Consider the following 26,919-nt stretch of genomic DNA (forward strand, 5'->3'; position numbering starts at 1 on the left):
TGCATGGGACACCAGTAACGAGCGAGTGTTGAGAGAATGTGGAATCTGTCAACGCTACTCTCAGCTGATGCAGCAACTCATGGTGTCGGACGCCATCAGGTGGTCGAGGGACCATCTACAAAGAAGACATAACAGGACACACACACAAACTGTGTTAAAAGAACATTGTTAAGGTTGCAAAATCAAGCACTCAGAAGTTAGGAAATGTCAGGATTAAGGTTACCTATGCAACCAGAATTGACTGCCACACAGGCGGATGGGCAGATATGGAAGTGAGGGGAGACACAGGATTAATTAGAATGTTGAGGCTTGGGGAGAAGCTGGGAACTCCACACCATCAGGCAACAAGCGAGAGGTCCTGCAGTGAGGGCCGAAATTACCTGTCCCCATAACTTTGGGAGAACGAACATGCACGTGGCAGGCGGGGGGAGTACAAAAATCAAGAAAGAGCAAAAGCCACGCTAACTTTTTTTTTTGGTCATGATTTTGAGGGCTCTGAGTCATACATATCAAACTTTTGGGGTTGGCAATACTGCCCTTGTGTGTATTCATTATAGTAGTCTTTAATTACATGATTGCAGTTTTTCCCCACAGGACACCTGTGTCATTCAGTGCACAGGATGGACAGAGCTCAGTTAATGAGTAGCTAGTCAATATTTTGTTTTATCCTTGTTGTTCAAGGTATGGCCCCAGACCGTATTTCCTACACACTATTCAAACCCTGCTCTGAATACAGAATTTTAATTTCCTCATGGGCTTTCCAATGGCACTTATCACTACAGTAACTGAATGCTTCACAAATAGTAATTTATGTTCATAACAACCATATGCGGTGAGGGGTGGTATTATCCTCATTTTACTGATGGGGAGCTGAGGCACAGAGAGATTGAGGTCAAAAGTGCCCACTAATTTTGGGTACCCAATTTGAGATGCTTAGGGTCTGATATTTTTTTTATTTCCGAGTACTTGGCATTATATGTTCAAAGCACAGATTTTAGTTGCAGCTGAGTGTACTCTTCACTTCTGTAAATCCGACCCTTAACGTTGCACCCTTAATGTTCTTTTAACACAGTATTTTGTGTGTAATTTTCTAGGTTTTTATTTTAAGCAAACTGGGGGAAAAAATCCATCAGGTGACATCATATTGACATCCACATGGGTAATGGACAGAGGTGGAATTTTTAGATCCACTGAAGAGCTAACTGAGTAACTGGTAGCAGTAGTAGGTTGTTGTCGTCCTCCATGTGGACCAGCACTATAGGGGGCTGAGACATACTTTGCCAGGGAATTTCACAGATGTTTACTGACAGCCGAGGAACGGTGTGGTCTGTCTTGGGTTCCATTCCAGGTTCTGGACAGGAGTGTTCTAGTGGGCACATACCCTTCTGTTCCCTCCACTCCAACCTGTCCCTGTCCTAGTCCTTTCTCTTATTGAGTCCTCACTCCTTGTCCCAGTCCCCATCTCCTTCCCTACCCTCTCTCAGGCATCTCATCCCAGTCTTCATACTCAGCCAGTCCTAGTGTCCTCCTCTGGACTCCTTGTCTGAAGCCTCATTTCTCTCTCTTCTTCCCTCTCCTCCGCCCATTGGTTTCCAGTTATTCAAAACTCCCCTGCCCATATCACAGTCCCAGTCTCTAGTTCAGTTTCTCCCCTGCCGCCTTGCTCCTTGTCAGATCCGTCTTGCTGTTTTTCCCCTCCACCTCATACCCCAGTTCCCAATCTCCTTGTCCAGCCAGTCCCAGTCTCCGTCCCTCCTCTTAGCGCCTCATCCAATCTCTGGGCTTGTCGACCTTTAAAACCACAGTGGCACAGCTGCAGCGCTTCTGGGTAGCCATTACCTACGCCGACAGGAGAATTCCTCCCGTTGATGAAGGTAATCCATCCCACTGAGAGGCCGTCACTAGGCGAACTGAAGAATTCTTGCCTCTACACCAGCAGTGAGGTCTTTGTAGCTATGTCTCTCGGGGGGTGTGAATTTTTTGCACCTTTGCATGACGTAGCTATACCGATGTATACCAGTGTAGACCTGGCCTCAGTGTTCGACACATCCAGCCCCACTCAAACGACTCCCAGTCTCCTTCCTCCACCAGTCCCAGCCTCTCCTCCACCCCAGCCAGTACTCCTCTCCCACAGCTCCCAGTCACAGTTTTCTCTCTCCCTCCTTCTCCCAGTCTCACCAGGCTCCTTGCCCCCATTCTGCTCCTTTCCCTTCTACAGGTTAAGCTCTTGTCCCCTCTGCATTTGAGTCAGGCAGCTTCCTCCGCCATGCTGCATTGGCGCCAGCAGGGTGGCTCTTGAGAGCACAAGAGAGACGTGCTCCCTGCCCGGTTCTGGTGCCCAGCCCTAACCTGGAGCAGCTGGGAGCTGCAATTGTAAGGAATGTCTGGCTTTGCCTCTCTACCCCTGAGCTGTCGCATGCACGATCCAGTCACACGCAGCAGTTGTGAGGAGATGCAGCATGTTCCATTACTCTGTGGGGATGGCACATGTGTAGTCTGGTCAGTGCTGGGACCTGTGAGGGGCTGGAGTGTGCTCAGTGGCTGCTAACTTTGAAAGGCAGGTACAAACATGGACTTTTTTCCCCCAAAGGCTTATAACTTGGCAGATATTCACAGGAATAGCAAAAGGCCCATTCCTGATCCTGACACACATGCCACCCTCTGTGAAGCATCAACTTCCTGTTCCAAGTGTGGGGCACTAGAACTTTTCAAAGAAATTGTCAGAAATGTTTTTAACATGGGAAGGACAGAGTGAGTAGCAGCCTTAAGCTGACTCACCACTCTGGGCACTTGGTAAACATCTCCACATGGGGCACGTTAGGGAGATATTTGGTTAAGGACACCAGGTGGCTCAGGATACTGGCTGAGAACACATAAATGCCAGACAGGAAGGGGGGAGGGGTAAGCTGGAAGGGCCAGAGAAGCCCAAGATCTCTTCCCTCTCACCTTGTGCCTAGGGAGAATGTATGAACCCTCAGCTGTGGGGAACTTGTTCTGTTTTATTTACAATGTGACTATAGCCCTTTTAGTTCGACTTGTCACTAGCTGTGTGTGAGGACTGTTTGCAGACAGGAATCTAGGGTGAAGGAACCCTGCCCCATGACAATGGGCAAAACAACCTTGTTCTCACAAATGGCTAAACAATTTTGACCTAAACTTAAAGGCAAAACCCCACTAATCTGAGGAGCACACCTGGCATGAAAGACTTCACTCCCAACGTTAAAGTTTGGCAAAGTTATAAACAACCGAAGACAGGGTTTTATACTGTAACATGTTTGACGGCCTTAATAATAGGTGAGGTGAGCACTGCCTCTGCTTACAGTAGCTCCTAAAGGCCACAGTGAGAATTGGGCTGCCACTGGATAGGGTATTGTACAGACCCCTCTGTCACTGAGGAATTCCATGTATACAGCTTGGTGAAGTGATGACTAAGGGGAACATAACGACCTTGAGCTGTGTAAAGGCCATGCAGGAAGAGGACTAATTTTTTGGTGGGGTCGGGGGAGGTTCTGGGAGAAATGGGATAAAACGCTGAATGAAGTGGAAGCTGAATATCAGAAAAAAGGTCCTGATGGTGTGATCCAATGGTGGAATAACTCCCAAAGAAAGTAGTGGAAGTCCCCTCACTTGAGCCCTGTAAAATTAGGTTGGTCAGAGTGCTAACAGATACATTGGAGGAACAGTCCTGCATGGCCAGGGCAAAGGACTGGAAGATCAAATTGATCATCTACCTGTGTTGTTCCAGAATTACTTCGTTGCACTAATGGGGCCTTATGAGCAGCTTGGATGTGAGACTGGAAAGTGAATGTGGATGCCTGAATACAAACAAGGATAACTTCCAAGAGATAGATACACTTATAAAGCAAATCAACTTTTTTCCTACTCTGGTTTTCCTCAGTTTTTCCCCTTCTCCAACCGAACAAGTGCAATGGAACTGTCTTTACACTGACAGCCTTCCTCTCGGGTCTCTGGAGATTAAGAATGGCTAATCTCTCAAGCAATCTAGTCAACCATTCTGAAGTGCTTTGTAATAAGCAGTGGGCTTGGTAAGGCCCAATCCTGCTCTACCTGAAGAACTCTTGCTGACTTCAGTGGAAATCCTGCTCAGAGGCAGGTAGGCTTGGGCCCTATAAGACAGGAGGCTTAAAGGGAGACAAGCCTCCATTGTTCCGCTTGCTCGTCAAACGCCTGCTGAAGAAATGGTCTGTGTTCGGAGGCATTTATTTTTATATCAAAATGTCTCTGGCACTAATCAGTGTATCACCTACGTCTCTTACCATATTAAACCAATCTGATCATTACAAATCCACAATCTATCCTCTTGGGTACCTTAAAAAGCTACGGCACTTGCCACTGAGCATTGGAACTCTGCAAACATGGCTCCCTTCTACTGCGACAGTGATGGTCAGCCAAAATAAGCATACCTTACACCTGCCCTGAAAGCTGCTGAGCATGGGCTCTGAGCTGCCTGGGGGGAGTTATTTCCAGAGGTAAAGACTCCACTGAGAGCGTCCTCCTGCAAGCTAAGGCAAGTTCACTCCCCAGAACCATAGCAAGAGAACCGCAGACAGTCTCAGCTGTCAGGAGACATGGTGCTCTCTCAAGCATGCCCAGCACTTGTGTCTTGAGCTCTGGGATACAAATGTTTGGGTATTAGGAGGAGTTCTCTGTAGGGTGCTTTGAGAATGTAGCAGTATTCTGAATGGCACACTGTGATGCAGATAAATTGTGCTTGCAATAGTCTTTCTCAGCGTAGTGCACAAATAATGAAGAGCCCCTGGCTTGCTTAGTGTCACATGGTTCATCTCCTCCAATCTAGGAGATGAACGAATTGTTTTCCTCTACACAAGCTTGTGCTTCAAGTGAAGCTGCTGGAAGAGTTGGTGTTTCAAGCCATTGTGTCCAATGAAAAGAACACTAAAAATAGACATCCTGGTTGATTTTTTTTTCTCCTCCCCCCAATCTGTCCCTTTGATGTTCAGCATTAGGTTTTCCTGACCTTGCATTCTCATGTGAAATGCAGAAGCACTTACCATGGGCGTTTCAGCTGTGGGCTTATTGGAAGGAGGAGAAGTTGCTACTTGTGGTTTTTCTAATGCTAACTGCTTGCTGGTTTTTTGGCTGTTTTTGTCTTAGTATTCCCTGGCCTATGCCTGCTTGAAACTAGTGAATTACTCCTTCTTCTTCTGGCTGCCGTTCTACCTCAGCAACAACTTTGGATGGAAGGAGGCTGAAGCTGACCAGCTTTCGATTTGGTACGATGTGGGCGGAATCATAGGTAGGTGCAGCAACCAAAACACGTCTTTCTTTGGTTGCCCAGCTCTTCTTTAACATGAAGGAACCACATGGGCCCAGTGGGGTCTAAGTAACAGTTTACTGAATGTGCCCCGCATGCAAGGCCTGCTTACATGCACTGCTTCTCTGGCTGCATTGTAAGCCGTAGGATGCAGTGAGTACCACTAGAGAGCTCACAGACTGTTTAAAGGGGTACTACCCTATTTCTGTACAGTTCAGCAATAAGAGCTTTTCTTCACTTGCTGTGAATGTGAGAGTATCCCACTCAAACAGATGTCTCCCTGGTTTCCTGTCCTACTTCCCACCAGAATCCCTGAGTGAGAGGGTAGGCCTGGATTAGGGGTACGTTCTACCCTAGAAGCCGTTTCCACATTGCTGCAAGCAAAGGGCTCAGTTCAGCAGTGCGGTGAGCGGGCACAACTCCATTGTCTTCAATGGAGCCAAGTGTAGTTGTGCTTGTTTATGCCAGTGGTAAAATCTATCCCTGTGCCTCCTAGCCAGAACAAAGAGAGCCTCTCTTTATGGCTAGAGCTCTGCTATCCCATGTTCACTGTTTCTTGGCTTGGTAAGTAGTCCACTCTGCTTTCCTGCAAGACACTTCTGAGTTTGCTTTGCTGCCTCTCTAGCCTTGTTTACACTAGGATTATTTCCTAATGCATTAACGGCAGTGCAGCTCCACTAGTGATTGCAATGATATCTAGATCTTCTCTGAGCAGGATTAGACAACAAAGTGTTAACAGTGTCACTGGGGTGCCTAGAATCGGTTCTGTGCTCCCACCAGCGGAACAGAGCCATTAATAGGAACAGTAGGAAACTCTAGGAGACGGCCACGAAGTGTTACATTGCACAGACCTGAACTGAGATTGCAGGAAGGGTGTGTGGGGAAAGGAACGAACAGCAGAAGCACTGACTGGCTACACGCAGAGAGAGCGAGACATAGTAATCAATCCTCGCTACTGTGTCCTGAGTACCCTGATCTGATATTGCCTTGACTGTGTCTCAGGCGGCAGTGAGAGTTTTGCCTACAGTAGAGGTGCCAAAGGTAAAGATAAAAGAAAAGACCCGAATTCAGTAAGTGCAACAGCGTGCGTGTTCCATATGTTAATAGGAAGGGCACGGTGAGCTTTCATTTTATTTTTGCAGGTGGGACAATCCAAGGCTTGATTTCTGATATGCTACAGAAGCGAGCTCCAGTGCTAGCGATCAGCTTGCTTCTGGCTGTAGGGTCTCTCTTTGGATACAGTCGTGAGTATATTTTGCATTAATGCAGGGGGGGACCTTTTGGGCCAGATTGATGGACGCTTGCCAGTTTCTATGCCTTGAACCTGTTTCTGGTTCAGGATATTGCCCTTCAGAGTATATTTCTGGGCCAGTCACACTCTGCAAGGTTGTGTTGCGCCAAGAGATCATGGCGTCTGGGAAGAAGTCTTTCTTCAGATTCTGGTTAACGATGGGGAAAGATGTGGGTTGAGTGCTTGGGTTTCTTTGTGCCAGTGAGGAAGCTGGCATTAGATGTGCTCCTTTGGCTGCATTTTCTAGCATTGCCAACATGTCAGAGTTACAACCCATAAAGCAATAATGCTAAGGTGCAAACATCTTGAAAGAGGAAAAGCCAATGGGTTGGTGGGGGCAAAGAGTGAGAGAAGATCTAGGAAAGGATGAGATGTCAGAAGCTCTTAGGCTTCACGCCATTTACAGAAGCACTCTAGCATCTGGCAACCAATGGGATTTGGAAACAGTCTGTTAGGACAACTAATTAAAGGACACATCTAGGCTCAGCAAAACAATGGACTTGGGAGCCATCATAAGGTTGAAGATCTCACGTCTCCATATATACTCTCTGGCTGCACCAAGGGAATCCTTTAATTGAGTGACCTTGGGCAGGTTACTTGACCACTCTTTGCCTCTGTCTCCCCATCTGTAAAATGGGGGATGATGAAGCTGATCTCCTTTGTAAAGTGCTTTGAGGTCTACACATGAAAAGCTCTGTATAAGAGCTAGATATAATTATTTATTATTTTATTAACACTCCTCTTTTCTATCTGTCCCCTGGCAGGTTCTCCAAACAGCAAACCCATCAATGCGTTCATCATGGCCATTACAGGTGTGTCATAAAACGCCACTTTCACCCCAAAAGCTGTGTAGACAGAAAAGAAACAATAACACTGCTGTAAAACCTTACTGTACTCAGGTGTACTGCCTTCTCAGCTAAATGCCGTGGCTGCAACAAGAGTGACCGTGAAGGTCCGACTGTTTGGTTGTGGGTTTTGGGGTGTTTTTTTAGAACACCTTTTTAAGAAGTTTTCACAAACAGAGGTATAGAATAAGGAATTATGCTGCAGACTAGAATAGCTCAGATGGCAAATGTCTCTTGCGTTCTTTACACTATGAGAAGCTGTAAGCTTCCTCTGCCACCAAAGGTGCATACCCGGGAGCTTCCCGTGATGTGGACTCTGTATTAACCTGAATGAGTGAGGGTCCTTGGTTTCAAACACCCATATTTTAGGGATTTCTGTGAATTTCCCCCAACTTCCTCCCTTAGGCGCACAGAGAAGCACATGACAACACGACCTACCGCTGTGAGGGATAACTAAGCCCGCTGGGAGCAAAGCATTCTGCCCCCTACTGCAACCTGTTCCTATAACTGAGACTTCCATAACATCCCCAGCCTTTGACATGTGGGTTGCAGAAACTCTCTGCCCTGTGAAATTCTTGGGGTGTGCCAATGGTATCCTCCTTGCAGTGCTATAATTGGAGGATGGTCTTTTGGTGCTTTCAGGATTTTTCATTGGAGGCCCATCTAACATGATCAGCTCGGCGATTTCCGCTGACCTGGGACGTCAAGAATTGGTCAAAGGGAACAGTGAGGCTCTGGCAACAGTCACAGGAATTGTGGACGGAACTGGGAGCATTGGAGCTGCAGTGGGCCAGGTGAGATTACCAGAGAGGGAATGTGCCTTTAAAATTCTACATGGGAGTGACGTGGAGGCTGGCAGTGGGGGGAAAGCTTCCAACCCCAAATGAAACATTTCTATTAATCTTTTTTTTAATTTCCAATGGAAATAGTGTTTTTTAACACACAAACCTTCTCTGCAGAGTTTGTAATGCAAATATTATGGCAACAAACTTTGAGAATGAAGAAAAGGAGTACTTGTGGCACCTTAGAGACTAACCAATTTATTTGAGGATAAGCTTTCGTGAGCTACAGCTCACTTCATCAGATGCATACTGTGGAAAATACAGAAGATGTTTTTATACACACAAATCATGAAAAAATGGGTGTTAATCACTACAAAAGAATGAAATGCGTTTAGACAGTTCCATAACCTGAGCTGCTGAGAAATGGAAAAAATGTACACTCCATAAATAGTGAAAAGAAATTTGGATTTTTAAATTTATTTTCAGTTTTTAAATAATCTAAGGTGGTGTTAGCAGCCCCAGTGAAGAAATGTCTTTACGAAATACTGTTTTTAAGATGAATGTCCCCTTTAAATAGAACATAACAAATTCTTATGTTAGACTAGTTTGAGTGTGATTCTCTTTATCTAGGGCAGACTGCGCATCCTGTAAGACTGGTATCACTTACTTTCATCTTCCACACTGGGTGCTGTTATAGGAATTGACCACGGATTGTTACTGAAGCAGAAGCTGAGAGCATTGGCAGTAGGAACATACTTGTTATGCAGAAACAAAATTCATGCACATGAAAGAACATAGTGCAGATTTTTGGGTTGGGCAGGGCCTGTGATGTAACTGGCCCCATACTACTAGTGAGAAAGAGTGTAACATCATGAAATACCAAGATGTATGTAGGATTGGAGTCCACACCCCCATTTCCCAAAGGAATTAGGGTTCATAATTGGCACTTATGGGTATATTCCTGTGAATATCAGCAGTGCTGATTGCAGGCAGAGAAGAACTTGTTAACTACTGACTGAGGTGGATCTCCCCAGTAAATGAAATGTTCATTCTTTCTCTCTGAAAGATGCTGTCTTAGTTTTCCACATTTAACAGGCGGCTAACACCTTTCAAATCTTATTTGGAAACAAATTTCCCAATGTACCATGCTTCCTGCATCTTCCCCTTTCCACACACGTACCCACTTCTTAAGGAGAGTATCATGAAAAGTGGGTCTCTCTTTCTGAAAAGTTCTGCCTGCCACTGCTTCCCTATCTGGGCTTGCAGTCATCTCAGTGGGAATGGCTGCTGTGTCACTCCAGGTGGGGGAATAAGCAGCAGAAGCACCAGGAGTGCTTCCGAAATGATGATCCTGTTTTTGTGCCAATATGCTCAGTAGTAGAGAGGTACAGAGGCCCTTTAAGCAGAGTTGTATTCAAATACTGCATATAAGGGATAATTTCTGCCTTTACTTGAAGATTACAAGGCCCTCTTGAGCTCAGGTTGTAAATCAGTGCGGAAGCTTGAGCATCTTATCTGCATAACAGGGTACTGGAAAGGGTTAACTAGCTAATGCTTGTATAGCTGCTGAAAATGCATGTCCTTTTTAAGTTGTACATCTTCCCAGAGTGTTCAGCTTTTCTGAGGGTATTTATATTCACTTACGTAACTATGTTCTGTGCAATAAAATCCTTTGTTCAGTCTAGTTGAATTGTCACCCCTTGAAGTGGTATTTAGTTTTTCTCCTCACTGAACATAGTTACCTATAAAGCTTCACGCTGGTATCTCTCTTTCACCTATCTTGTATGGGTTTCTATGGAAGGATTAAGGCAGCAAGTCTCTTATTACGCCAGGCAAGGAGCAGCTAGATACTGAAAGAGAGGATTTGTGACTGGCTCTTTTTTCCTCTCTTCAATAAATGCCCACAAACTCAGGGAGATGCAAATGAAAGGGTGACACCAGAAACACACCCCTCACAGTTGTGCACGTGTTGATTATCTAAATATCCTATTTTGTTTTCTTACAGTATCTAGTTTCCTTGATCCAGGACAATCTGGGATGGATGTGGGTTTTCTATTTCTTCATCCTTATGGTAAGAGGTCTTTTCTTCTTTATCTTTTTCACCTGTGTTGAGTCTGCAGCTAAAAAGATTTTCTGAACCCTAGAATAATGAATAATAGGGTTGTTTTTGTGAGAGTTTAAAGTAATGACTTTCACACCTTAAACAGTTTCTGCCACACCCATTAGTTATAATGCTGTTCCCAGAGCTGATGTAAGGCTGGTGCACACCAGGAAGTGTGATCTAAATCAGCCATGGTGATATCGGTTCCTTCCACCAATCAAAAAACAGATGTTGAATTATTATTGCCAAATGAACAAGAATAGATTTTTAAAGCAGGTTTTGTAAGTGATAGAAAGAGAAGCACTTGACATTGCCCCTTTAAAAATTTTTGTATCTGGTGTGCAACATTCATTTTGGTTGAATTTCACTCTAATTTCCAAGTTCTGCCCCCTCCAACTCCACTGTGTGCAAGTGCATTCAGGGTTTCCAAGGAGCTGATAGTGAGCCGGTAATTTGTGGAGCCCTTTCTTTTGGGTTGGTGGGAGGGATGATCAGACATTGAGGGGCCAAAATGAAAGTGCTCTATAGGGCTGGCCCAGTATGGTGGCAGCACAGTGCTTCTGTCTAGGAGATCAGAGTTCACACCCTGAGCTGCTCAGGTTGGTAGTGGCTGGGAGTGTTGCATAATCCACTTGCCTCTCCTTTAGGGCTAGAGCTGGGGTGATACCTTGCTTTGCTCTGTGATTCCTTTTTGAACAACTGAAAGAGCTATTTGATAGGGTCCAGAGAGAGCAGTGCAAAGCCATTGAGTCGAGGGAAAAGCCTTAGCTTATTCAGAAGTTTTCCTGAAAGTCTAAAGCCAACTTTTGTCCTTCTGATAGGCAAACTTTGACTTTCCTATTTCACTTCCAGCTTTCTGTGCTTACAAATGCCTCTAAAATGTGTTGGAGGGAAGATGCAGCGGCATGTACATGTGCTAATTGTCCTTCATGCTGTTCCTTTCCACAGACCAGTTCAACAATCCTGTTCATCTCACCCTTACTAGTGAGGGAAATTAGATTGCTCCTGCATGAGAGACACTTGCGTATGCGGACTGGGTGACTGCCACTTCCCTTCAGAGGGACTGTCCAAGGAAAATCAACAACTGGGAGACAAATCAAAATTCTGGGAGGTTTATGTTTGTTTTCTTTTCTCCCTCTCCTGCCCTGCAAGTTTGGACTAATTCAGAATGTCCCACAAGGTTTTGCAGAACAGCCTTTGAGAACTTGCTGTTGGAATACTAAATGCCCAAATGGATTCAGGCCTTCTGCCACATGGAGCTGCTGTTCCAAGATAGAGGAATTAATCAGTTTGGCTGTAGTCCCACCAGAGCCTTTCAAGTCAGCAAGCGCACTCTTTCCTCCTGGTTTGTGGTCCCATTGCCATAACCTATACTGATTATTTCTGAATGTCCTGGCAAGTGTCAGATATTTAAAACCTGAAGATGGGGAGTCAGTCTTACAGTGAATGGTGAGACCTCGTTATGCTGGGGAAACCATAAACCCCACTTCATGAATATTCTGAAGTTCTTTGTTGCTTTGGTTTAGAAGAATGCGCAAAAAGTTTCTTTGAAATCGGATGCGTTTGTGCTGTCCAGGTGTCCTAAAAATACCTTTGCCAAATCTATACACAGATTAATCTCTACTATCCTTGGTTAATCCTCCCATATACGGATAATTTCTCCATCAGAAGCTAACACCATACTTGATCTATTTATTATTATTGTTGCAAAACCCTGCAATTTCTGAATATTTAAGTAGCTACATGTTGTAGAAGAGAGGGATAATAATCTTTTAACACTAATTTTCAAGGAGTGTGGTAAATGTTATAGATCTAACAGTGGCCACTTAGATAGCTTTGAGGATTGGGACTGGGATACAGATTCTTTTTACCAGTTGGCTGTCAGATCAGTTGTGACCCAAAGTTATTGCTCTCTGCATTTGATGGCTATTTAGATGACACTTCTGAAAAAAGCTGGTGTCATCGGTCCTGTTCTCTGTGAACAGTTGACCATTTATCCTTCCTCGGCAGAGCAGACCCAGGATTTAATGAAGTGAGTCTGAACTATTCCACTGCCTTTATATGTGATGCTTCTGGGTTAGGATTGAGGCACGTTGGTGGAGTAGTGTGACGAAACCGACACTGCTATTGCCCGGGCTTTACTGACACGATGGACAGACAGGCAGGCTCCAGGGCTGTCAGTCTGATAACTCATTAGAAAAATAGATGCAAGCCAGCTACAAAAGCATGTGATTCTATTCTATGCTTAACACCATTGCCTCTGAGCACCTTTCCATCGTGCATTAAGCAAGTGACTAACATCTGTCACACGTTCGTTAATGAAGTGATCTGAATCGTTTTACAACCTCTCAGCTGCTTTTTATATTTTTTTCTGTCCACTGCCTCGGGTGACTTTTCTTGTATTCACAGAGACACTTTTTAACCATCAAGATTTCTGATCAAATATTTGATCCAATTAATTTCCTGGATGGAAAAATTCTTCCGTAACTGAGAATTTGGGGGTGGGGGGAAGGAACTTTTTAAAAATAGAAAAATTGCCTTTTCTTAAACTTAGTGTACAGCCATTTTTTTTAAATGTCTGAAAGTAAATGTTTAATCATGTGATTAATGTGGAACGTTGTTAGTGCCTTATTGTATTGAATTGTTGCTCAGAGATTGTTTGCTGATCCTGCAGTGCCAGCTGTTTTCACAGCTTCACTTACTGGGAGAACACGGTTGCTCTGTTTCTACTATGGTTTCTGAAAGTCCTCCTCCTTTGTCTGAGATGTTTCCTGCTTTTAGATCTCTTCCTCTCTGCTTTTAGTTAACCTTCAAACAGTCCAGTGGTTGGGGAGAAGGCACCATTAATCATAAGGGACCCATGTTCTTGTCTCTTCTTCCCACCCTTATTCCAATTTTTGCCATTTTAATTCGGGATGATCCTGAGGAGATGCTGTTCGGGGACCTACCTTGTGCCCTCAACTGATTGGGGGCACTTAGCTTAGTATTCAGATCCCAACCCAGTCCTTAGTCCATTTCCAAATGGAAGCAAACTCCTTGAAATTCATGTTGGTGGCACTGTTTGCCCAGTCTGTTATTCATGTGTCTGAGAATGGAGGTTTTGGATTCCAGGCTTTGGTGACTGTTGAGGTGCTGAATAAGTTCTGAGGGAAATGAAGATTGCAGTCTTCAGTGCAAATCACTTCATGTCAAATTGGCTGCAAACTCCATCTGCACGCTGAGCTGCAGAGCACGTGCAACTGTTCAGAGGGTATTTTGGGGCATATTTATTGCTAATACTTGATTGGCTGTGCATTGTTTCCCCTACCCAAGTCTTAATATATTTATTTTTACACTAGACCCTTTGGCTGGTGTGTTTCCTCAAGCAGTGGCAATGAGAAATGTTTTGATTCTGATAATGTCAAATCAATGTCATCTGAATAAATTATTATTTTTGGTGAACTGATGTGGAATTCTTTTGTGTGCTTTATTCCACTCCACCCACCCTTCTAAAATCATAAAGTTCATCAAAAGAGCTCTTCCTCCTTTTATGGCTAGTTCCCAGTTACAGGTGTAATAGTGTTGTTGCAGTTGTTTCCCTAGTAGGTAGCTCTGAAGAGCCGGGCCTGCACAGCCCTCGCCTGCAGTGTATGCCTCTTTCTCCTCGGTGTTCTCACTTCCTAACCTTGCGAACACTTGCAACAAACCCCCATCCCAACTAGAAAGAGGCTACATGTTGCTGTTAGTCAGTTTGGCTCACTTCCTGATCAGTTTCATAAGAAGCTTTGTGAGACTCCCTGCCAGAGGCACTGAGAACAGTAAAAAGAAAAGGAGGACTTGTGGCACCTTAGAGACTAACCAATTTATTTGAGCATAAGCTTTTGTGAGCTACAGCTCACTTCATCAGATGGGAACAGTGTGATGAATGGCCTCTGAGAAAAGCCACACATACCTTTTTTTTTTTTTTTCCCCTCTGAATGTAGAAGCCCTGTGCTACTCCTTCAGTATTAAACATAACATGTTTGCTGTCCTTGCTAGGCGCCCTCTTTGCTCATTTCTCTGAGCACAAACCTGAACTCACCCTGGCTCCTGTCTTTAGATGGACACAGTGGGGAGCTGTTTAATTGTGCTCTTGTTTCACAGCACACTGTAAAGTCGGATTTGGGTGAGACCTTGGCTTTCTTGAGACACCCAGAGATCATGGTCATGGGCCTGGCCCCTCACTACCTACAAGAAAACTATATAGCAGTAATTTTTCTAAAAAAGTCGTGATTATCTCATTTCTCCCTCTGCTTCCATGTTTCTGTGAATGACTAGGATCAGAATATCCTAGCCTCTAGGTACTCTAAGAAAACTTTCTTTCGCTTTAATGCACTGGAATGCCCTGGGTCTGTGTGATCAGACACGGCACATTTCTTAGCTGGATATCATCTGCCATTGCCATCTCCAATATGGTAGGAACCTGATTTTGCCTTAACCACTGGGGACCTATAAAGATCCTATGTAATGTATTTTTTTCTCCTGAGTTTTTGGGGAGAACCTTTGCTCTAAAGGGGAAAGTGCACTTTAAATATTCTCCTTCAACCCATGTATCCATTTCCTCTTAATCTCCCTTCCCTCCTCTTCCCTCCCCCCCCGCCATTAAAACATCTGATCCTTTTAAAATGGCCTACTATTCTCTGAAAACCTGAAATACAAGCAAGATTTACAATTCCTAGACACTTCTCTGGTGGCTGGATTCCTGGTGTGACCAAGTACACTGAATGTGCGACCTTTCTCTGTCTCCTAAGCTTAGGGTAGATTCATCTATATGGTTACTACAATATTGAGTAAGAATTGGGAAATTGATTCTGAATGTTCTCTTGGACTCCCATGCAGCCAGTGTTTCTCCCAAGAGTCCATGTGTTAGAGTACTGATTCCAGAGTCTCTGTGATTTGGCAAATGCCCTTTGAGGATGCCACAAAAGGAGGGGTGCCTATGAAAACCATTGCCACTGTGAGTTCCAGCGTTTTCATCAAAGTCCACTGATGCTAGTGGACTCTGTTTTGTCCTTCCAATCTATTTCAAACTATTCAATAGAGAAGGAGGGCTTCTGTCTGAGATCAGTTTAGTAGGGTTCCTACATAGTCTATCTTCTTAGGAAAAGCTGTTTTATTTCAAGTAGTCTGAATGTTAATAAGCACTTGACAGACAAGTAGCTGATCTGGTATGGCAAATTCTGCATTCAGACCCTTGAATTCCTCTGTGCGCTGTCCTTGATCAGCCATCTATCCAGACCTGGGAACAACATGTGAACACCACCCAGATTCTCATCCCATATGGATTTAGGGTGACCAGTTTCATAGGGACAGTCCCAATATTTGGGTTGTTGTCTTATAGAGGTGCCTATTACCCCACCCCCTGTCCCTATTTTTCACACTTGCTATCTGGTCACCGCATATGGATTCATCCTTAGAAGCATAAGTGGCCCTCAGATCCAGAGCATATAAGTCCTCTGCCTTCTTACAAGAACAGGATTATTCATACACAGTGTTTAAAACTTCTCTTTTGTAACCTACTGGTTGAAGTCTCTGAGATTCAGGATGGGTTGTAATGCTCTGGATTTTTGGACTCCAGATGCAGCTGGAAGAAATCCTGTTCCCCTTATTTGTCCCCAGTGGCACAGGTTCACTGGCTTTTTCAATCTGGCAGGTGGGACGGGCTTTCCGAAACGATCTCTTCCTGATATTGCTGATCTCAAGTACATGTCTGAGGGGAGCAACGTGTCTTCTCAAAGTTAGATGCTTATATGCATCAAATAGCAGAGTAATGGTTACAGAAGTTCTTACCCCAGATTTGTTACTGTGGGGAAGAGAGGTTCTGCAACTGGATGCAGGTTTGGGGATGTAATGGTCACAGGGGTTGCTGCTCTCTCTGATCTTTACTCTTACATCAAAGCATTCCAATACATCTGCTTGGAACTGGTCTGGTCTCCTACTCTTCATCTCTCCTACTTCATAACAAGCACAACACATGAAAGCAGGCGACTGCATTTTCAGTCACTGGCGTGTGAAGAAGCAGCTGTACGAGGGACCATACAGGTGAACGTGTTACTGGAGTGTGGTGTTGCAATGATATTAGCCCCAGCAATTAGTAAAATTAGAGGTCCATGAGGTCCGCAAGCCCCATTTTGGCTCTCTTGGAAAGTGTAATGGAGCACAAACTCTGAGGTGGTAGGCACAGCAGCATAGCTCTTTGTATCTAGTGTCACATGCATGCACCTACACAAGGTTTTTCTGGGGTGGGATGTACTGCTTGATAATGAGGACACCTTTTTATACCACTGCCTTCTCTCTCGAAGCTCATGCACCGGCTGTTCTCAAAGACTGATTTCCCTGAGGAAGGGAAGATGTTGTTAAAGCGTGACTGCTACTAAAGTAGCATCCAAAATGTGTTAGATGTTGTCCAGATATACAGGGCAGATGGTCCCTGCCCCAGTGAGCTTAAAATATTCAGGCCGGTTCATGTTTCTGCCCTACTACTAAATACGCAGGTCCGACTCCAAATGCATCCCTATCGTAAGGCCCTTGGATGAATTTAGTCCACAGCCTTTTTCTTCCAGCCTCCCTGCACTACGTTGTCAGGCTGCCTGGGAAGGAACCGGCACATCCCGTACTAACAAAGTGAACGTTGTAATGTAATCATGGTATGGGTGGATGTGAGTGATGAAGGATGTATTCCTTCTGGTAGGATGTGGATTGGAGCCCAAGGTGACTTTGGAATTGCATAAATTCACACTCAACTTCCCTAGAGAATTAAAAGGGGGCGAAAAAAATGTGCTAAATGAAGTGTCGGAAGTAAATACATTTACATAGTATGTGCTAATAAAGCATAAATATTTCCATGGTGAGGAGCCTCCTTCAGAGCCCAGGATAGTATCTATGTAGAAACAATGTGTTCAAATCAAGTAGAAAAAAACCAAGATTGTTTAGGTGAGAACATTTTAGTTTGGCTCTATAGGCCACAATCCCAACTCAATGGTCCAGGAAGATGGGTTAGTGACCCGTGATGTGGCCCAGGCAGTTTAGTTGGCCTCTTGGTAAAATACATTCCTTGCTCACTTAACAGGTGAAAAGGAGGAGGGGAAAGAGCCTTTACTACAGAAAACAAAGTTGCTCTCTACCGGTCAGACTGATCTGCTGTTGAGAAATGTTTAGCTGCCATTGCCTGCACTCTGCAGCCGTGGTCCCAGCTGTATTAATTCCTTTTAAATCTATCCTTAGTCCAATTTCCTGAGCCCTCCCCCATTTATAACCTTTGGCAAAGTGGTTTAACTACAGTAAATCCTCCCTGGGATGCTTTCCTTTGCAACTGTTACCTTCAGAATCTCCATCTGAAACTGATGCATGTTTTTTGTTTTGCCTTTACAAAGGGAGAAGAACGTTGTCACCTCCCCATTTGCCTGCAAAAACGTGCGTGGGTGGCTGGATCGGATATGTGTAGCGTCAGAGCAAAGTATTCAGACTGTTAGACGTTACTAAACACAGGGTGTTTGCCTCTCCTAGTGCCTTCATCCCATGATCTTAACATGCCCTGCAACCACCCTGTGGATAAACAGGCACAGAGTAGTTGGGAGAGTTGGCCAAGGCCACACACTGAGCTAGGAGCAGAATCCAGGAGTTTCAACTCCCCCTCCCATGCTCTAATCATCAGACAATACAACTACCCTACTGTCACTAGAACTACAGAGCCATAACCCAGCCTGCAGCTACTCTGCACTGCAGACAGAAGTCTGTGGTGCAATCATGTGACAAGCCTGAGATGTCAAGAAGAGAAGACTATCTTTTTTTACCAGAAAATCTGGCCTGGCCTAGCTGTTTAAATTACCAGTCCAGGGGGCTTTCAGGTGTGGTCCCTCAGCTCTCTGAATGGCAGCGTTAGAGAGCGCTGCAGAGAAAACACCAAACTTCTGGATGGGAATCCTTCATCTGAGCCATTTCTCTCTGGCTGACCAAGGCGCAATGGTAATAGGATCTGGTGAGAGCTACCCCGCCAGTCCTTTGCAACCAGAAGAGAAGGGCAATGTGAGGCCTTTGAAGGCAGGGGGAGGGAGGATCTCACGGAAGATTTTCCCCTCCACCAACAATCTGCTTCAGCTCTCGTACCAGCACTGGGGTTTTGGCTGTCCTGCTGGCAGCTGGGCTTTACTGGCTTTGATAGACTCAACAGTAGAGCAGAGAGTGAAATGGTAACTGTATTCAGAAGAAACACCTCTAATTCTTATAGGACATTTATACTTGTTAATGCAACAGTGCTGTTTACACTCAGAAAAATGCAATTGTTTTAAGTGAGCATTTTACAGCTTCCTTGAGGAAGTGGAGTCCTGGGGAGACAGCACTGGCCTGGGCCTCAGAAGGTCTGGGTTCTACTCTCACAGACTTCCCGGCCAAGTTGCATTGTTGCTACATGCCTTGGTTCCTCATCTATAAAATGGGGATAATACTGTTCTCTTCCTCCTACCCTTTGTCTTGTCCATTTAGACTAATCAGTTTCTTTCTATGTGGGGTACAATTATGATCCCCATTTCCGTAGCATTTGGGTGCCTCACAATCTTAATGTACTTCTCTCATCTTTCTGTGGGGCAGGGAAGTGGTATTATCCCTATTTTACAGATGGGAAACTGAACCCAGACATTTAGTGACTGGCCCAAGGTCATATAGGCAGTGACTCCTGGGGGAATTCTGCACCACTGTGCAGGTGCAGAATTTATATCCCCCGCAGATTTCTTTGCTTCCCACAGAAAAATGACTTTCTGAGGGGGAAGCCCCAAGAACAGTCATGCGACCCTACACCGTAGTATGTTTTGGGTGCCCCGGGCAGCCGGCAGAGAGGTTAATCACTGTGGGGCAGGGGGCCGGACTGGGGAAGACCTGGCTGATGGCTCCTACCCTGTCGGGATCAGCTGCTAGTCCCAGCTCAGCTGGGGATGATGGGACTTCCTCTTCCCATGCACGGCATCCGGGGCTGAGTCAGATTTCCCCCGCGAGCTGGGGGAAGCTCTGCAAACTCGTGCATGTGCGCACACACACTCACTCTCTCTCTCTCTCCCCCCCTCAGCTGCAGAGGGAGGGATTCCTGTACAGGGAGCTGCTCCCCATCTGGCCAATCCCTGTGCATCCAGACCCTCCTGCTGAACCTTGCCCGCCCCCCCCCCCCCACCTGCACCTGAGCCATCCACACCCAGATCCCCACCCCACTGAGCCCCAACCAGCTGCACCTGTATCTCCACCCCACTGAGCCCCCTCTTCCCCCAGCATCTGGACCCCCACTGATCCCCAGGCTGAGCTCTATCCCTTACCCAGAACTGCCCCCCCCCCCGCTGAGCCCCAACCACCTTTACCTGAATCCCCCTCCAGAGTCCCCTTACGCTTGAACCTAGAACTGCCCAACAAGCCTGTGCATCCGGATCACCCGCTCAGCTGCCTGCACCCAGATTACCCCACACAGAACCCTCTCAGCTCACACCTGGACCCCCCCACACTGAATCTCTCCACACTTGGATCCTGCCTTGCTGAGTCTGCCTACCCGCACCTGGCATGGAGGGGCAGGGCCCTGGCGTGTTTCTGGGGCAGGCCCTATCCTTGTGCTGTGTCAGGGTTGGGTGCAGCCTCACCACTGAATCCATGTCCTAAGCGGGGAGCTGCACAGTGATCTCCCACCTCTGTGAAGCCAGTGGCCTTGTGCTCCCCAATGCCGTGCCGGAGCCTCCACATTTATTTGGCAAATAAAATTTGCAGAATTGTGCAGAATTTTAAAATATTGTGTGCAGAATTTTTAATTTTTTGGCACAGAATTCCCTTAGGGGTAAGGCAGTCTGTGGCAGAGCTGGGAATTGAAGGAGGATCTCCCAAGTCCTAGGCTAGCTGCCCTAACCATTGGATAATCTCTCCTCTACCTTTGGAGTAGGGACTTTTTGTTACAGTTGTACATACCTAACACAATGGGGCCTGGATCTCAGGCTGGGCCTCTCCCCATCACATTGCAACAAATACAAAATGCAACAAGCCCCTTTTAAATGAAAGGAATAATTCTTTTGAAAGAACAAGCTTCCAGGGCTCCAAAAGAGAAGATGCCATAGCAAAATGAACTGGTGTAGAAATAACACATAAAATCATTATAATCTAGACATTTTGCATATACTTTGGTGCTAGCAGAGACATCCTTTGAGAAGTGGCTTGTGCAAGTGCAGCTTATGGAAAGGTTCTACTGGTGTGTACAACTCAGTGTATACCGCTTCATCAACACAAATATCACACACACAAACTGCACCAAAGTGCCTCTTTCTAATATAGATTGGTATTAATTACTTATAATGTATATGTTGTGTTAGCAATTTAAGAGCAACACAGAATTCTGAGCTCTGTCAGGCGATACACAGGATAGATATAATATTGAAAATAAAAATTATACCTTGTTACAAACTACTAAATGAATCTTTACAAGATTATACTTTAACATCTGGTGACTACAAAATACGATATTTAGCTCTCCTTCACTTCTGTCATTACCTTACAGTCAAATATCGATTTGCATTTGAATAAATTGCCTAGGAAGGTTGTGGAATCTCTATCATTGGAGATTTTTAAGAGTAGGTTAGAAAACACCTGTCCAGAATGGTCTAATACTTAGTCCTGCCATGAGTGCAGAGGACTGGACTAGGTGACCTCTCAAGGTCCCTTCCAGTCTTGTGATTCTGTGCCCTATCTCAGAAATACTAGCTTGAGCCTGAATATTTTTTTCTGCATTTATCCAACTCATAAATAATTTTATTTTCTCTGCAATGTGATATTCTGTATCAATCATTTAAAAAATCCACTTAAACTTGGATATTGGATATTGTTAATTTGGAAAACAAACAAACCAAAAAACCCTCCAAAAACCTAGAATCCGATGAAGTGAACTGTAGCTCACGAAAGCTTATGCTCAAATAAATTGGTTAGTCTCGAAGGTGCCACAAGTACTCCTTTTCTTTTAACCTAGAATCTAACTGTCCATCTTCATTTGCCTCAGTCTATGGCAACTGACAAGAAAACCAGAATATAATGGTTGGATAAGGATTGGGTATAACTGAATTGGGGCAATTAATAAAGCAGAATGAAATATTGTCAGTGGACGAAATTGAGAACTAATTCAGATTACCGTAGTTACCTCTCATTGCTGAGTGCTTAGAAATACCATGCTACAAACCAAAGAGGCAATAATTTGAGCACAATGAAATTGAGAGCTTCAAAACTACATGAATAAGTGTCAATACTATGTGAATAATGAAAAAGTCATACACTTTTGTATGTATGCAAATGTCCACTATCTACTTACTTACCCTTGAAAAATACCTATGACACTGTGACAGAGGTGGATTCATGTTCACAGACATAATGACTCTTGGCCTTAGGTACACAGAGATTAGTCCAATATTTCAATCTGTACTTCTCACTTTACCACTCAGTATCAGATTACGCAATGTATCTTGCCCTCAAGGAAGTTGTGTATGATGGGAGGAGTAGATAACGAAACACGCTGGAGAAGAGATGGCTCTTCTAATTGTCTTCACCAGGCTTGGGTGAGATTGCCCCCAGAGCCAGGAATTCCAGAGACTAGAAGCTGAATAATGGAAATTTATCATCAATGACTGTATCGTGTTGAGTCTGAAGTTAGTATTGTTAGGCTAGGATGGCAACCTTTCTAAACAGACATGCTCACTAGATAGTTTTGTTCCTTAGGGACTTGCATAGTAAACTGCTGCTGAGTGCTGAAACCCACAAGCCTCTTCAACAGACAGACTAATGAAGTTTAGGAAATGCTGCTCCTAAACAACAATTTGAAAATAGATACACATAACAAATACCTCGTTAAACCAGTGGTTTCCCCTGAAAGGGAAACCTACATAAAGAAGCCTTCTATCTTTGTCAGTTTTTCACCTTGTTGTCCTTAGACTTTATATAAAATACAGAAAAGGACCTATCTGCTCTATTCCCAGTGAGGTGGCTGGTTTCTTGTATTCTGTAAAGAAAGATCATTCTTGATTTATTATATTTTTGTAGATTGGTGCTTTGCATCTTACTGTACCCCTTTCCCTATTTTGTGAGTGTGTGTGTGTGCTTGTCTGTGTACTGTACAGCCGACTTACAATAAACTTTTAGTTTTAAAACAATGATATTGGTGTAATATATGAATCCTGTGTTTCTACAAAACACTATCTCCTCTGCCCAAGAATGTATAGTGTTCTGAAAGCATATATGTGTAATATCATTTTCCTTTCATCTGATGGAGGCAAATATTCAAAGGCTTTCTGCTGAGTCTGTATTTCCCTAATATTGAAAGGTCAACAACTACCGTATGTATGGCCATTATTAGCACAGATTTATTTCCCTAATTAAACTGATACACTGGGTATAATGCCAATATAAATAAGTGAGGCCCTTTCATTAATTTAGTTCCGTATGGAAGAATCAAGCAGGGCTTACGTTTAACAGTGTTTTGATTTTCATTTGCTGACGTTCTCAAGAAAACTGGGAAATGAAGCTGTGCATACATATGTGGGTGTGCACTTGTGTTAGAGTGTGAGAGCTGGTGGAGCAAGTTTAGATGATGATCCTGGGGCAGAGAAGGAAGTGGTTTAGGGAAATGAGACTGTGAGTAACACAATGTGGAGTGACACATAATTGTTCTCACGCTAGAAAACAATATGTACAACACTGTGAGAGCAAGTGACACACCTACATTACTGAGTTCATACACTGCATTTAAAGGTAGCTTTTTTTTTTCAGATGAGTTTACGACACAAAATGTAGATTCACTTTTCCCTAAAATTTGGGGGTGTCCTAGCTTTCAAAGTACGTTAGGATGATAGGTACTCTGACAATATAAGGGGTTTTTTTTATTATTATTGTTGATCACTTCCCTCAGATCCCTTGGGGGCAATGAAGTACAGTATAGGTCCCACCTTCAAACATGGAAATATATAACACATGGCTGTGGGCTAAGTGGAAAGGAATGTTAATGATGCCCTCTTTCCCCTGCCTTTACCAATGTTGCTGTTATCAATCCATAGAGGAAAAGTGCTATGGGCCTGATCCAGAGCCCACTGATGTCAAATAATAAGTCTTTCCACTGATTTCAGTGGGGTTTGGTTCAGACCTTTTAAGTATTTATTCTCAAGTATGAGCACAAGGGCAATTCTGATTGGACAGGCTGGTTTAAATCAAGCAAAGAGCATCTTGCAGGTGAGGCAAGTTTACTATAGTCCTGGGCACAGGAGGACACCTTTTGGCTCATGTGATCCAGCAGCTGCCAGCAAAGGACCAGGGACCCATTTTGACTTTTCGCTGCTTTGATATATTAACAGGTGCCTCTGCAAGGAAAGCAATGGAGCTGAACTCTTGATCCAATAAAAGGATGAGTATTTCTTGAGCGTGCACTGTTAATGACTTTTGAAACATTAGTACTGAGTCATTTTGTTTCTAGATTTCAAAAGGAATATGTTCAGAGTAAGGGGTCAAAGCACACAGGAAACTTTCATTGCAGCTCCTGGGAGTTGTGTGTGCAGATCAGCCTTTCCAGGGACTAATGATTAATACATAGCGGCTTTCCCCTTTTAAAGCACTGTGCAAAGATTAACTAATCCTCTCAACTCCCTGGTGAGGGAGGGAAATATTGTACCCCTTTTACAGGTGGAAAAACTGAAGAGGACAAGTTAAGTGACTTGCTCAAAGCCAGAGAGGGAATCAAAACTGGGATTAGCAGTCAGGAATTCTGTGTTTCTTGCCCTGTGCTCAGAGCACTAAACTGGGCGGCCTCCAAGCAGATTTTTGCTTTAGAACATCTGGGGTGATCAATGAGAGGGCCAGTGAAACCCGAGAGGGCCAGTGAAACCCAAGAGGACGCCCCAAAAGAGCAAACAGATTGTCATTTGTGCATGAACATACTGCAATTGTAGAAAACTGCGGTACTCCAGGTACATTGCAGGGTCACCAACGAGCCTAAATAAGACTTAGACGTCTATTCAAGTTGGGTTTTTGTTTTGTTTTGTTTTTGGTTTTTTTTTTTTGGTGGGGGGGGGGAACTAGCTTTTCAGGAATCATGAAAAATACAGTACATGAAAGGCCTCATTCCATTTTCAAGGTCAACTTTAAGGCAATGCTTAGGTATGAAGAGTAAGCTGTAGATTCCAATAGTGGTCCCATTGCTCACTCATAAACCTGAGACCGCTGGAAGAGGTGCCTGTCAGGGGGCTTATCGCCAAGCAGCCATGCTGCAAAATCGGTGATACATGTTGTCTGCAGTTCTGGGTTTGTTTATTTTTAGGATTTACATAGAAGATACAGTGACAGGAGGTCTTTTGTTTGAGGATTTAGAGGGAAAGCTGAGAACTAACTCCAGTCAGTCGGAACTGATAAAAAGAGTTTGTTTTTAGTTTGGTTACCAAGCTGTGGCTACTATGAATTTGGCTTCCAGCAGCCAGTGGGCTATGTGAGGAGCACCCAGAGGGTGTACATGGGTATGGGGACAAGGCATCATGAAAGGGTGGGTAATTATTTCTCTCTATATCTTTTTTTAAAAGGACTTAATGAAAATGTATTTTCAGGTGTAGTGTTCGATGGTGTGTGTGTGCTCTATGAAATTTGCCAGGATGCCCTTCTAGGCTGGGAGTTCTGACCACATTCCGGTCTGGCTGTTGTTTCATTTCACTAAACTCATCGTCAACTCTCTCTCTATTCTTCTTGGAGCTGTTGCCACCCCTCCTTTCTGGTGCTACTTTCACAAGTTTTACTACCTTTAATTTTATTTATTTTGTTATCCAAGGCCCTGAGCCTTACCCACAGGAGTAGTCCCACTTAACTCAATGGAATTACTTGGGTGTAAAGCAACTCGCAGTCTCGTTTGCAGGGTCAGGGCCTTAGTCTGGGGCTATAAATGTTGGTAACATTAGCTAAAGGTATCACTGGAAAAATGTAGGAGGGAGGTATTTACGAAACTGTCTGCGATGTTCTGTCACTCAAGAGCAGTTGCCAGTGGAGCTGGAACAAGTTCTAAAATGGGGGTGCTGAAGGCAGAAACCATGTCTACTGGGTTGTTATTACTACTTTACACCAGAACCCCCAGCACCTATAGCAGTTGCAGTCAGTTGGATTGTCCTTGTTTATCACCAAGGATTCATTCTGGATTAGATAGGCAGCAGAGCATTGTCTGAGGCACTGCCTCCTTTAAGGACGCCCATCAGGCGCCGTCTGTTTTCAGAACTCCCTGGAAATGCCTTTCCATTTGATTCAGTTTCTCCATCTAATGTCCCTTCTTCCTCTGGATTACTCTGCTGTGGAGGGGGGATGAGTGGAAGTCTGGATACAATGTTTAAGTAAACTGGGACACTGGGGCAGATTTGTGGGTTTTTAACTAAATTGCTGTACAGCCCCCAGGTGTCTTTTCTGCAATGGAGGCTTAATGTATTACTTAAATAAATAAAATATCCTCCTGATCCCGTGTTAGGGCTCCATATTCCAAGGGCGTGAAGGTTGTGAGCTTTAGTTTAACACATGTAAAGCACATTATGAGCCTTAGATGTGGAATGTTGTAGAAATGCTGAACATTATCTGCCCTCTGAATTGTGGTGATGTTTTTATCTCCTAGTTCTTTACTTATTAGCCAGACTAATACACACTGTGGCCTGTCTCTCTCTCTCTCTCTCCATCTGCTCTGACTTTAGTTTATTCACTGGTCTGTAGGTATTATTCAGTATTCCAGTCTTTTAGTTAACAATTCCTGGGGAAAGTTTCCCTTTGATGGTTCTTTTTCATTTTCTAGGTCTCCTCAATAATCAGGTGCCATGCATATGTTTCCAGTATACTTTAACCATTTGCTGTATTTCATCTCCATGGTGTCCAGGCCAAATTCCAACTCTGGTAATTACATCCTGCCTGCCTATGTTCCCTCTGCAGTTTTAACCAGCTCTGATGGCTCTTTCACTTTCTGTCCTAAATGGACTATGTAGTTTTGCTTCTGCATTTCATTGCAGCAGTGATGGATTTGGTGCTTGGTTTTCAGTAACCAATGAAGTGATCAGTCTAAAAGTACCTTCATGGGGAAGAGATTTCTGAAAGTAGACGAGTTTTTCATCAATCAGAAATAGGCATGAAAAGATCCAAGGGCTGGAAGCTAAAATTAGATAAATTCAGATTAGAAATAAGGTGTAAATTTTTATCAGAGAATGTTATTAACTATTGGAATAACTCACTTATGGACAGTGATGCTGGAACAATTTGTATAGTGGGGTTCTGATGTAACCCACACACCTCCTGGGTGTGGTGTTCTGTCCCCTCTAGTGGCACCAAGACCACTTAGAGATGAATGAGTCAGCCTGCTACACCATGATCTAAGAGCCATGTGGCTTTTAGCTCATGCAGTAGAGCAGGGGTGGACAAACTTTTTGGCCTGAGGGCCACATCTGGGTTCCGAAACTGTATGGAGGGCCGGGTAGGGAAGGCTGTACCACCACAAACAGCCTGGCCCCCACCCCCTATCCATCCCCTCCCACTTCCTGCCTCCTGACTGACCCCTCAGAACCCTCCACCCATCCAACGCCCCCTGCTCC

At 44.4% G+C, this 26,919-nt stretch overlaps 1 protein-coding gene across 3 annotated transcripts in view; it reads left to right on the plus strand.

Moving 5' to 3' along the window:
- The window catches only part of SLC37A3 (solute carrier family 37 member 3), a 52,340-nt gene extending 33,247 nt beyond the window's left edge, over positions 1-19,093 (plus strand). For 2 of the 3 annotated variants that reach the window (XM_077828226.1, XM_077828216.1), the window contains exons 10-15: positions 5,137-5,278; positions 6,439-6,540; positions 7,352-7,399; positions 8,075-8,226; positions 10,220-10,285; positions 11,264-13,760. In XM_077828226.1, coding sequence (XP_077684352.1) covers positions 5,137-5,278; positions 6,439-6,540; positions 7,352-7,399; positions 8,075-8,226; positions 10,220-10,285; positions 11,264-11,356 — 603 coding nt within the window. In that variant the 3' untranslated portion in view covers positions 11,357-13,760. Of the gene's footprint in view, positions 1-5,136; positions 5,279-6,438; positions 6,541-7,351; positions 7,400-8,074; positions 8,227-10,219; positions 10,286-11,263; positions 13,761-17,706 lie in introns of those variants that run through there. The other variant, XR_013347304.1, reaches the window with a different exon arrangement.
- Positions 19,094-26,919: the final 7,826 nt, after the last annotated feature.

This window comes from Eretmochelys imbricata, chromosome 1, assembly GCF_965152235.1.
Source record: "Eretmochelys imbricata isolate rEreImb1 chromosome 1, rEreImb1.hap1, whole genome shotgun sequence".
NCBI lineage: Eukaryota > Metazoa > Chordata > Testudines > Cheloniidae > Eretmochelys > Eretmochelys imbricata.